The sequence below is a fragment of the Astyanax mexicanus genome, chromosome 1, assembly GCF_023375975.1.
Source record: "Astyanax mexicanus isolate ESR-SI-001 chromosome 1, AstMex3_surface, whole genome shotgun sequence".
Lineage (NCBI taxonomy): Eukaryota > Metazoa > Chordata > Actinopteri > Characiformes > Acestrorhamphidae > Astyanax > Astyanax mexicanus.
Window position 1 is genome coordinate 111,639,558 of NC_064408.1, and position 13,433 is coordinate 111,652,990.

The following is a 13,433-nucleotide window of genomic DNA, read 5'->3' on the forward strand; positions in this document are numbered from 1 at the left end:
CACCCTTTTTGTTTACCAGGCAGTCTAGCTATTTGACATATAAATTGCGATGGGATGGGAAACATTGTTAAAGGCACACTATGCAACCCTTGATTGGGTTAATTACAAGGCCCCTTCCTACAGGCAAGGAGTAAATGTTCAATGTTGTAAAAATGTGCTACTGTTTCTTTGATTCATCTCTTAAGCAATGCATGATTGTTTTTAGCACAGCAGACTGGTGAATGCAACATATGTATGTCATGTATACAGAGGTATAGTAACACACAGTTTTTAGTAAGTTATATGGCTAGCAAACATGACTAGATCTTGTCTCAATTTCTGATTTATGCAGCTCATTACAAAAAACACCCAAAAGAAAATTATAAAAGGTCCAATTTGAAGGCTAACAGGAAACAAAAACAACCATTTCAGTTGCTTTTACCTTTTGAATCTGTTCGTTGTTTATGATATTGAGGAACCAATAAAAATGTTTTAAAGTGGTTTGAAATAAAATCTTTTTTTTTTTTTGGAGATAGGAGGACTTACACAAAAGCATCAATATTTTATTAATTATGCAACTATTGCAAAAAGCACCCTATGTTGAGAGTGACCCTGATACAAATTACCAGTCAAATATGTCTATAAAACAAAAAAACGAAATAGAACTAAATGTATGTAATAGATAAGTGCACGTTAATTTAAAATCTAAAAATATATATTAAAATATATCAGATTTACCATTAAACTGAAATTATTTGGGTGTGTGAAACCTGCCTCTTAGATTATGCAACATAAGCAAATGTTCGGGAAGGATCTCTTCTTAAATCCCTGCTGACTTTCAGTTCAGACATTCGTGGATTTGGCGGAGATATGGCAACCCCTCTGAACAAAAACAAGAATGATGTTTGAATCAGCCAATCAGCGCCTTGCCTCCACCAACGCCATCTGAACATTCTAGATTTGAACCAATCGCGCACTCACTGACGCTCTCGAGGCACGTAGTAAATAAACCGAGCGGGCAGGTGATGAATCGGTTTACTGAACCGACTCTTCGGACTGTCGGTTTCAGTGAATCTAACACTTGATTCAAGGATTCGTTCTCACGCCTTTTATTTATAAAAAATTATATCTCCATTTTTCTTGCTTTTCACTTTTTTGACATAATGTGCATCTGTCAGTTGTTCATTTTATTATATTGTATAACAATGACAAAACAACCTGTAATATCCTACGGTGGCGTGTAGCAATAATCACACTGGTGCCGTTTCTTTGGAATTGTTTTAAAATGGCTTGAAATTAAATATATATATTTTTTTACATTGACTTTTTTTTGGCGGTACGAGGACTTAAATGACAACATTGATACGTTAATTGATCAATTAAAAAAATTTCCTCAGATCTGGCAACAGGTAAGCCAAGGGAACTTTTGGGATCATAGGCAATTACAAATGTGAGGATTAATGTATTATAAATATGTACCTAATGTATCAAATCAAATCAAAGTTTATTTGTTACAAACACATCATCATACACATCCCAACTAGTAGTGAAACGTTTTGACTGTCACAATAAACAAAATGAGAAGATTGCAAAAGTAGTAAAAGTATCAAAAATATCTAAAAACATCTATAAATATAGTAGTAATGAGAATATATACACTATATAGTACAATATAGATACATAACATATATGAAAGATATACAGTGCCAGTCAAAAGTTTGGACACTTCTCATTCTCTATCTTTATTTAATCAATTTTCTACATTTTAGATTAATATTAAACACATGAAAACAATTAAGGGACACATATGAAATTACATAGTGAACAGAAAAAAAAAGTGTTTATCCTCCATAATAGTCTGATCCAAACCTGATCATCTGAGATGAGCTGGAGCTTCACAGAGTGAAGGAAAAGTATCAACTATTGTTGTTATCTATACCAGGTGACTCATGTCAAGTCAAGTCTAGTGAAGTAGTTTTATTGTCAATACTGCATTTGTACAGGACATACAGAGGATTAAAATTGCATAGCATAATTCTTAGTATACTTACTAATGTGTCCCCTAGTGGGCACATGTCACCCCGCTGTTTATTGAGCTCCATTGGCTACAAGTTGATGCTCGCATCAAATTCAAAGCTCTTACAATCGCCTACAAGAGGATGACAGAACAGCTCCTTCCTACCTGCACTCACTCCTGAAGGCTTACGCTACCTCCCGGCCGCTGTGCTCCTCCAATGAACATCGCCTCGCTTTACCAAACAAACATTCACACAAAGCAATCCAGACTGTTCTCATACAGAGTTCCCCAATGGTGGAACAAACTACCTTCCACTACCAGATCAGGAGAATCTCTCGCTATCTTTAATAAACTCCTGAAGACAGAGCTCTTCAAAGAGCACCTACTCTCCTAACACCTCTAACAAACTACCTTCCACTACCAGATCCGGAGAATCTCTCGCTATCTTTAATAAACTCCTGAAGACAGAGCTCTTAAAAGAGCACCTACTCTCCTAACACCTCTAACAAACTACCTTCCACTACCAGATCAGGAGAATCTCTCGCTATCTTTAATAAACTCCTGAAGACAGAGCTCTTCAAAGAGCACCTACTCTCCTAACACCTCTAACAAACTACCTTCCACTACCAGATCAGGATTATCTTGCACTATCTTTAATAAACTCCTGAAGACAGAGCTCTTCAAAGAGCACTTACTCTCCTAACACCTCCAACTAACTACCTTCCACTACCAGATCAGGAGAATCTCGCACTATCTTTAATAAACTCCTGAAGACAGAGCTCTTCAAAGAGCACTTACTCCCCTAACACCTCTAACAAACTAACTACTTCTATGCTTATTTCCTTCTTCCCCTCCTTCACTCCTCTATCCTATTATTTCCCTTTAACCTCCTTTAGGACCTTTAACTTCTATTACCTTTGTACTTCACTATTGTAAGTCGCTTTGGACAAAAGCGTCTGCCAAATGTAATATAATGTAATGTAAATAATGTAATGTAATGTTAATGTAAATAATGTAATGTTATGTAATGTAATATAATGTAATGTTATGTAATGTGATATAATGTAATGTAATATAATATAATATAATGTAATGTAATGTAATGTAATGTAATATAATGTAATGTAATATAATGTAATATAATATAATGTAATGTAATGTAATGAGAAAGCGAGAAAGCTAAAAGAGCCAGTGACTCGGTTGGGCCTCAGAATCGATTCAAAGAAATGAATCAGTTCAGATGAATGAGTCGGACGTTACTAGCAGCTGAAATGATATGACAGACGTAACGAGTCGCGTTCATTCTTGATCTAAACACTGACTAAGACATTTTTTGCTTTCTGTTTCGGTACGGGTTGGATTTAACCGGCTCCTGTGTGCTGGACTGGGCTCGTCAGGACTGTACTGGTATTTTTGGGACTCGGTTTAGAGCGGGAGGCGCGCGCTGCTGTGCGTGTTTTGAATCAATGTGGGCAGTTTAGCATTAAGCTAACGGTCAGTGTTTGTTAGCTAAAGCTACCTTTGGCTGGTCGGGTGATTGATTAGTCGTGTAAATGTGGGTAGTTGATAGTTTATAATCTGTTTGCAGGTGAATTCGTAGGCTGTAGAGTACAGACAGTCACTTTACAGAGGTAAAACTGTCAGTTTATTGGCTTTACGGACGTTAATTTGACAGCTAGCTAGCTAGCTAGCTAACCTAGCTGTAGCCCTTTCACCCATCTGTATAGATAAGATAGCTTAGCTTAGCTTAGTCAGGTTAACTAACCTAACTAGCTAAGTTAGTTAACTACCAGACTAGTAGGTTAGCAAGCTAAACCGTGAGTACAGGCGGCTCATGCCGTCTAGAAAGCCCCAGATACCGAGCTGAAAGCAGCTGTTAGCTCGAAGGCGAGGTGCATGCCTTAGCGGACCCTGTTTGGATGCATGCACGGCTGGAAACTGTTCCAGAAGGAAAGTCAGGGACGAGGGAAATGTCGGAGTTGAACCGAGAAGTCGTGGAGCTGGTGTGGGGGAAACAGTCCACTGGCAGCGGGGTGTCTGCCTCCCTCTTCCGCAGGTGGACACAAGGTAAGGTTCATTAAGGTTCATAATACTAGCTAACCAACTAAACTTAACATTACACTTAATAACAATAAACGTGATAACTTACACTATAGACAAATATTGCACAAAAAAACAAATATTGCACAGATGTAGATATGCAGATATCTAGAGTGTGTGTTTGTGTGGAAGTGAGGAAATAGTTCAGTAGGTGACAGAATAACTATGAGTAACTATGAGTAAGTGCAGGTAAGGAATGAGTTGAGTGGGAAGGACAAGGGGCCGAATGCTATAAATAAATATGGGAAAGTCTGATAGATGCAGTGTAAAGTAAAGTGCAGGGTGCAGAGTTTGTATGGGTGTCAGTGGGGAGGGTTGGGCAGAACACTGTTCTACTGGCTGTTCCACAGCCTGGTCGCCTGGGGGAAGAAGCTGTCTCGGAACCGGCTGGTTCTGGTCTTCAAGCTTCTGAGCCTCCTTCCATTTGGCAGCTGTGAGAACAGGGAATGGCTTGGATGGGACGGGTCCTTCATGATCCTTTTGGATTTCCTCAGGCAGCAGTTGGTGTATAAATCCAAAAGGTTTGTGAGCTGAACCCATCTTCCATTCTTCTTGTGTCTCTGTGGGTTTTAAGACACTAAACAACTGATCAGCATCACAAATTTTTAACAATGGAAAATCGCAGACTCACCTGGCTGCTCTCCAGAAATTTGTTTATCACGAGAACACACCAGAACTAGCAATGTCATGCCAGAGAATCTCTATAGAGGAGAATACGCACTTGCACTTGAGTCCAAAATTAATGGGTTCATATGAATCAACTACGCAAAATCAGAGTTTATAAAGGTCTGATCAGTTTTATACTGAAATATATAGTTATCTCTTTATTTTCTTATCTCTTTATCAACAGGATTTGTTTTTAGTGAGACAGAGCGCAGTGCACTGGAACAGTTTGAAGGTGGTCCATGTGCTGTCATCGCACCTGTGCAGGTATTTTGCAAATTACTGTCTCTAGCCACATATGTACAACATTTTTTATCGCATTGTACTTCTGCTATACCAGCTGACAGCACAGCAGATATATCTCATGTTGTGTTGAAGCGTCAGGTCATTTTCCCCTTTGAAGAGATCAAGTTTAAACATACGTACAGAGGTAATGAAAACATTTTGTAGTTTTTGTTTTAGTTTCCAACAAGAATTGATTTGGATCTTTTTCATTGACTTCAATTAGCAGTAGACATTAGCTTTGTATTTTGACCTTGGTGACTTGGTGTAAGATCCAAGGGAAAAATTGCTCCACAGCCATGCAATGGAAACTTTGCTTCTCACATTTTCATCTGTATTATTATTATCCTACATTAAATCAGTCTCAATCAGATCTGAAAACACAGCATAAAAAGATCTAGTGTTTACCACCAATCCTTACATGTAAACTACTCATTAAAAACCAATACTGTGCAATCCTGACTAGGATTGCATGCCTGACTTGCCATGTTCTATGTAAGCCACTGCACTGTTTTGTGGTTTATGTGTTTGTGGCCTCTCTTAGCCAGCTAACTTTAATCATAGAGTAATCTGATAAACTTTGCTTTGGCAAGTTATGTTGCTTGTTTAACTTGCTCCAGAACAGCATACGTTTCGAATTTTAGATTTTAAACAGTGCCTGGGCCAACCAGGGCTGAATGTGTGATGGAGTGGCCTCCCACTAGTCCTTCTTTATCTTTGTTTCATTGTGATGCTTGTGGAGTCAGTCATGTGACAAATATGTTGTGGAGGAAAGAATTTTTGCTGTAGTAAGCGCTACCATGTGTGTTGTTCTCTACAGTCCTAAATGCTTTTTTTTCTTCTGTTTAGATTGTGTAAAATTGTGTTAATTTTTTCAGCCATAACTACTGTTTTAATGTTTGGCCTAAACTGCTTTTTGTGAAACCAGTTGACAGCAGCTGCATTTGTTATGTTTAAGTTGAACTTGCTTTTTAGGATGAGTACTGTTGATGAGTGATTATTTTTTTCTTGATTAATCTAACTAAGCAGTTGTTTTTAAAGTGGTTTATATGTAAGCTGCAGCTTGCTGTCCATGTAACTTCATGGCTACATCCCAAATCACACGCTTCTATGCTTTAGAATGATGAAACCATTTTTTTTTTTCACTTAGAAAGACAAATGTCTCCCTAGATGACTGAAGCTATCTAATAAGGAGTAGGCAGAGAATAGAAACATTAGTTTGAAGACAAGTTTGTTTTTGATCTTATGTAACTGCATGTAAGTATAGTGCTTGTACCATTATGCTTTCACATAGGCTTAAGTAAAATATTTTTTGACACAGCCAGTGACATTTCTCACATACCTGATATCTGATGAACTTTGGACAGGGTGTGTTCTTAATTGCGCTTGTTTTGAAACTGAAGGCGGTTGTAAAAAACATGCTGAGTCAGGTTTTGGTCTATGATTTTATGATTTATGTTACTTGCCTATGAAATGTTCTTATAAATAAACATTGCCCATGACCACGTAGTAAGGCAAGAGTGGTGGGAGGCTGCATTTGTTATGACGGTGCGCTAAAGTCTATTTTAGGATCAAACTTCTCACAAAAGTTATTTTTATCTTCAGGCATTTCTACTGAAAAACATCCTTTTCAACACAGAGAGCTCAAACTGGAGAGATATCTCAGGTAGGTACAGTGAGTGTCGTGAATGGTCAGTCAGTGACCTGAATTGATTTCAGATGCCTGCTGCGCTAATCATTATATATACATCATTTAGTGCTTTTCACACCTACAAGTTTGTCCCAAAGTGTGAACTATGGTTCATGTTTTTCATTTTTTTTGTTACATTAATTTGGTCTGACATCGCTGTTTTGTCAGTTGGCAAACTGAGTAAGTAAAATTCTGCCTCCCTGCGTAAATCTGCCTCCTTTTAAATCCACACAACTGACCAGAGATCCCCTTAAATATTGCTGTACACCCAGAAAAGTGTTAAGTTTCTAAAGAAAATAAATAGATATTAAAACTTGAACTACAGATAATGTTTTAAAGTTGTGTGTATAAATATGTCCAAATGGTTGTGGGCATAATTCTAATAAAAATATTCAGCTGTTTATAGCTGCTGCAATTGCACATCTGTGTCAGAGAGGTACTGCCAATAGAAAAGCTCTTTCTGGGGCAGATAAACATGAACCTACTGGCAACATTCCTAATGCCAGGCATGGAGGAGTGGAACTGTGTTCTCTCCACTGATTGAGCTTTTGGGATGAGTTGGGGATTTAGGGATGAGGTGCAACATCCTGTCCTCACTGATTCTATTGTGATTTAATGCAATCAATTCCATTTGAAGCATTGCTTCAAAATTGGATAGTAGAGACAGTTATTCCAACTAAAATAGAATAAACTCTTTATTATTACCCTTTTTGACAAATAGTCAATCTAGTCAAGTCTTTGTGCACTTAAATTAATATATAGATTATTTTTTATGTTGGGGAATTATTGTTTTATATTGTGTGGGAGTTGAGAATGTTTAAAGTTTAAAATTGTGTTTTTTAAATCATCTAGTTTGGATGTTCCAATTATGACCCATGACACATTGAGTTAAGTAATCCAGTTCAGTGATGAAATTGACTGATGTGTGCTGGGTGATGTGTATGTCTTTTATAGAGGAGCAACAGCGGACTGCCCTGTGTTCTACCCTCAGTGAGATTTTGGAGGCTGCCTGCCTCGGCAAGACGCAGAACTTTTGCCTGGCCACCTGGGCCCGGGCTAAAGCTACAGACGAAAACTCGGACATCACAGACAGCCACCCGCTACCACAGTCCAGCCAGCCCACGGACACAGACCAGCACCCAAGTGAGAGCCTGAGCACTTCAGCATGCACAGTACTTATAGCTCAGGGCAGAGGTATTCAGTTCCAGTGCTGGAGTTCTGCATCGTTTGCTGATTTTCCTGCTTAAACACACCCGGTTCAGCTACCCTCAGTGAATTACCAGGTTCAGTAGGTGTGTCAGAGTAGGAGAATCAGCAAGCTGTGCTGAACACCAGAATTGGACACTTCTGGCTTAGAGCCAAGGGAGGAGAGGCTTAGCACTTCACTATGGAATAGTTCTGGAATAGTTTAATCTCTCTGAAAACAGTCTATCAAAGTGATGGCCACTCAATAATTACTGGTTTGCTGACATACTTAAATATTTTACAATGAGTACAAGACTCTGCAGTAAAGTAGAACATAAATATACAAGCCAAATAGAAAATGTTAATGAAAAATTAACATAGGAGTTTCCTACATTACGTTGACATTTATTTATTTATAGATATTATGAGGTTATGATATATATTGTTTTGTCTGGTCAATTTTATTACATTTCCCAATGTACATCAATTTTTGCATATCAGGCCTGCAACACGTTTGAAAGAAACTTGAAAATGGTAAAGCATTTACCACACTATAATGTTGCTATTCTATCTCACAACACTTAAAAGACACTTTGGCACTGAGGATCCCAAGCAATGATGTGGTTCAGGTTTTATTTTGTCCCATTCATCCTGCAAACATTAGATTTGTCTAATGATGTGCAACGGTTCAGGTCATTGTTTTTGACGTGTTCCATTTTAATTGTTAACTGTTGTGTCAGGGACAGTTCAGAACTGCAGGCAGGCAGGTCAGTCCCACTACTTGTACCCCCTTGTTCCACAGCCATGCATTTGTAATATATGCAGCTTGTGGTTGTGCGTTGTTTTGTTGGAAAAGAAATGGACTTCTCTAGAAAGATTTTGTCCTGAATATGTGTTGCTTTAAAGTCAACTCGAGGGGCCTTTAGTATCATTTCATCTAAATACAGGTACATAGTGCAACAAAATTACGTTCTTCTGGAACCATGGTGCAATATGGAACAAACAATACATTATAGACAACATAGTGTACTGTGCAACAAATTGTGCAACACAGAACTAAAAATATGACATGAGACAATTGAACAGATAAGACAGTGCTTAAATTTGTCCCTGTCCTAATTTTTTGGAATGTGTTGCAGTTCTGAAATGCAGGAGTAGATGTAGATTAAAGTTCACTGCCTGGCCAAAAAAAAAAGTCGCCACCAAAAAAAAAGTGACACACTTTAATGTTTGGACGCATTCACTGTGACATTGTTTCAATAAGCTTCTGCAGTGTCACAAGATTTATTTTAATCCAGTGTTGCATTAATTTTTCACCAAGATCTTGCAGCAGCATTGATGATGGTAGATTCTGACCGCTGCACAAAGTCTTCTCCATCCAGCACATCCCAAAGATTCTCAATGAGGTTAAGGTCTGGACTCTGTGGTGAACAATCCATGTGTGAAAATGATGATCTCATGCTCCCTGAATCACTCTTTCACAATTCCAGCACCATGAATCTTGGCATTGTCATCTTGGAATATGGCCGTGTCATCAGGAAAGAAAAAATCCATTGATGGAATAACCTGGTCTATATTCAGTATATTCAGGTAGTCAGCTGACCTCATTCTTTCAGCACATACTGTTGCTGAACCCAAACCTGACCAACTGCAGCATCAACCCCACATCATTTACTTACTTAAATCCAGATGGTGACTTTTTTTTTTTTTGGCCAGGCAGTGTATAATGAAGTAGTCCAGCAAAAATAGATTTTTTTATTTTGTTTTTGACAGTCTGTAATGAAATAAAAGTCTGAGCAAATGATTTTGATTTGTATACTGTCCCAACCTTTTCTGATTTGGGGTTGTAAAAAAAGAAAAAAAAAACATTTAGTAGTAAATAATACAGCGAATGCAATCTCAAACCTTTTGACATTGCCTGTTTGTATTTTTTGCCTGGTAAAAATAAAAATATATCTGTGGCTTGGATGTCTATTGAGAAATATTAAATCTCTCTGTATAACTAAACTCTAAACCACATGTGTCAAACACAAGGCCCGCGGGCCAAATGTGGCCCGCCACGTCTTTTTATGTGGCCCGCGAGAGCTTGTAAGATCTTAGTGTCTATAATAAATAAGTCAGAAGCGTTCTTTGACCAAAAAATACATTTCCCACAATGCTTGTCGATTGTATTACCCGCGAGGTTACGGCTTACTGCCACTACACGGCAGTGTAGTCATTGATGTGGAAACCCTGCCGGAGGGAAGGTGTAACTTCGCGGGTGGAATTGAGACATATAAATGTTTATCCCATAATGTCCAGAAAAAGAGAAGTTGATGCAGACGGACGGCTGTGCTTCAAGGCGAAAGACCGGTATGCCTTTTGTGTTACGAAGAGTGTTACTGACCAAAATAAACGCTTTTTAGGAGAGATATAAGTTCTGTGTAAACATTTATAAGACAATAGCTGACAAAATCTGTTTTAATGACGTTAATAAACATCACTGTGACAGCGCTAGTCGCAGTTTCACCGCAGCAAAGTACGAGGACGTGAATCACTTATCTAACCAGCCTTTACTGATTTCTGCCCTCAATAACCCTTTCAATAACCTCCAATAGCCTTTAATAGTCTTCAGTAGCCTTCAACAGTCTAACCTTGCAGCCGTGGTGTGTCCACTAAACTCCGTAGTTATAAACATCCTGAGGTTAGCAGCGCGATAACTGACCTGTTTATAATGTAATCCCAGCAGTGACTCATGCTCTAAACGGCTGCTGTTAGCTGATTGGGCTGAAAGATGAACTGTAGAGAGCTGTATTATTCGGTTACAAAAATCTTTATTTCATACACAGAAGAACTTAAAAATTGTAAAAACGCTCCAGACTGGCTGAGCTGAGCCCTGTAGCCCGTGGCTGGGCTGTAGCTCTGACTCAGTAAAGACTGCGGACTTGTGGTGCTGCTGCTGCAGCTCCCACTAGTGGTTGGATGAGGAACTGCTAAATCTGAGGAAATGCTATGTTCTTAACAGCTCACAATTTTTGATTTTATATTTATTAAGCCTTATTTCAGTTAATAATTTCAAAGTTAATATAACTTGATGTCATTTCTATTCACTTGAATAGTTTGGTTCTTGATTGATGGAGTTTTTGGATTTCATGACATGACAAATTAAAAGGATTTATGTTAATAGAGCAACAAGCAAACATTTTTTCCATGCAACTGTAATATTTGATTGAATAAATAATATATTGAGAGTTATTTAACATTAAGGAGTAATTACATTCATTTACATATATTACATTTGGTTACATTTTATTACATTTATAAGTTACATCTGGCCCTCGGAGGACAGCCAATATGCCAATGTGGCCCTCGGCCAAAATGAGTTTGACACCCCTGCTCTAAACTAAAGTGTCTACTGAATGCACTATATACTGAAAAGTTCAGTCCTGATCATGTGACTTCTCTGAGCAGCATGATGTAATAAGTGTGATTTAATTCTAATACAACAGTGGGAAATTCTAAGTCTGAATGTTGTGATTACACATTGTGTGGTCTAGTGTAATCTAGTGTAATGCATCTTGTTGAATGTGTATTTTTGCTGTGTTTGAATGTGTAGCTGCTTTGGCTGCTGAGGAGCTTGGCTTTGAGAGGTTTCACAGTACAGTACAGTAAGTGCACCCTTTAACTCTGCTCACACAGATCACACTGCAAAAAGCTGCACTCAGTCACTCTGTAGCACACAAATGATATTAACAACCATTAGTTTGCACATTCTTCCATTTCAGAGAGAGGAAAAGTTCCGGCATGCAGAAAACATTAATTCATGTTCATCCTATGATCTAATCTACACTATGTGTCTGTATGGGTGTGACTTCCTCTTCTGATGAATGTGTTAAGCTACTTTAGGTTGCACCTATTGCTAATACGCAGCTTTTGTCTTTATACAGGTTGATTAAAAAGGCCATAGGAACCCTTTCATTATTTTAGAAATGAAATATAGCAGATTTCGGGATGTCCAGAGCACGGTCGCATAGCCGTAGATAGACCTTGTCACCCATTACTTCACATATATGTAATTTTCCAATTTCCCCTCTACTTTAATTTTCTTTTGTTTATGAAATTAAAGGGAAGCCTGTGACTTTTAACTCTTCCTGTATGTCAGTTTGTTAGTATAGCCATATAAAATATAAGGTGTAAAAATTTGGGTTCATCATTTATGGTCAGTGTCTATTTTTATGGCATATAAAATCTATAATAAACGGTTTAATCAAATTATCCCTGTGTGTAAAAGTTAAATCTAAGAAGTTTCTTATATTTGCATGTTTTATGTTCAAAATGATAAACTGTGTGTGTTTTTCCCCCCAGTAAAAGAACACTGAAAACTGTTGCAGAGTTGAAGGAGGCTATTCTTTCTCTGTATGACACTTGGAGGAATAAGTTTGGTGTCCTGCTTTTCCTGTACTCTGTCATACTTACAAAGGTAAGTCGACTTATAAATTCATAAATTTCTCTCACATCCAACTGTGAGAACAGACTGGTCATATACCATAAAACATGTGCTTTGCTACTAGTTGTTAAATCAACAGTAGGTTTAAGATAGCAACAAGTGAAATTAACTTAAGGTAAAGTTTTTAAGCAGCTTATTTTGCATGAAATTACTTAATAAACAGGTAATATCAAGTGCAAAAAAGGACAGTGGTCACGTCACAAGCTTAGACTCACTAATTTATTTCATTCACTATGTTTGCAGGGTATTGAAAACATAAAGAATGAGATAGAAGACACTTCAGAGCCACTCATCGATCCTGTGTATGGCCATGGCAGGTAAAGTATTTTTGGCAATTACATAAACATGTTACTTAGACATGTGCTACTGTTATGATTCAGTATATATCAGTGAATCCTAATGGTGGTTGTCTTTCCTTAATTCCTAAAGTATCCTTTGTTTTCTCTCTCTTTTAATATTCTAGTCAAAGCCTGATCAACCTGTTGGTGACAGGGCATGCTGTGTCCAACGTCTGGGATGGGGACAGGGAGTGTTCTGGAATGAGTAAGAGTTTTAACATGCACTTTTAGGAATCTTTTACTTAGATGCTTGTGTAAACTGATGTTTAGGTTGTGCTGTGGTTTTAGGTTTTAGCAATAGGTGGCACTGTAGCACAGTATTTGAAACTGCTAATTCATCTGACCCATCACACAGAGGTTTATGTTGCTTCAGTCAGTGTATTATATTAGAGCTTATCCTATTAAACCTTACAGGTTTTCTTGTTTTTAAATTAGATTTTGATCTCTCTCTTCTTGTTTCTCTGTATTTGCAGAACTTCATGGGATCCATGAACAGGCTTCTGTTGGCTTTCTCACACTAATGGAGTCACTAAGATACTGCAAGGTGTGTATATACTGAATTTCCTAAAATATATCTGGCGATTGCTATTGGGGACTTTATATAGCTCTAAGAAAATCTTGACAAATGCTGTGAAATTTAGCGGTATACAGATTGAACCATGTTCAGAACCAACTGTGCTTGGTGAAAGCCTA

The 13,433-nt window shown here is 37.8% G+C and overlaps 1 protein-coding gene across 1 annotated transcript in view; it reads left to right on the forward strand.

Annotated features, from left to right (window-relative positions):
• Nucleotides 1-3,222: 3,222 nt before the first annotated feature.
• mindy3 (MINDY lysine 48 deubiquitinase 3) overlaps nt 3,223-13,433 on the forward strand; it is a 74,666-nt gene continuing 64,455 nt past the window's right edge. Inside the window, exons 1-9 of the mRNA XM_007242078.4 lie at nt 3,223-4,063; nt 4,947-5,026; nt 6,647-6,707; nt 7,686-7,874; nt 11,512-11,563; nt 12,261-12,375; nt 12,646-12,719; nt 12,866-12,945; nt 13,214-13,284. Of these exons, the coding sequence (XP_007242140.2) occupies nt 3,916-4,063; nt 4,947-5,026; nt 6,647-6,707; nt 7,686-7,874; nt 11,512-11,563; nt 12,261-12,375; nt 12,646-12,719; nt 12,866-12,945; nt 13,214-13,284 (870 nt within the window). The 5' untranslated portion in view covers nt 3,223-3,915. The remainder of the gene's footprint in view (nt 4,064-4,946; nt 5,027-6,646; nt 6,708-7,685; nt 7,875-11,511; nt 11,564-12,260; nt 12,376-12,645; nt 12,720-12,865; nt 12,946-13,213; nt 13,285-13,433) is intronic.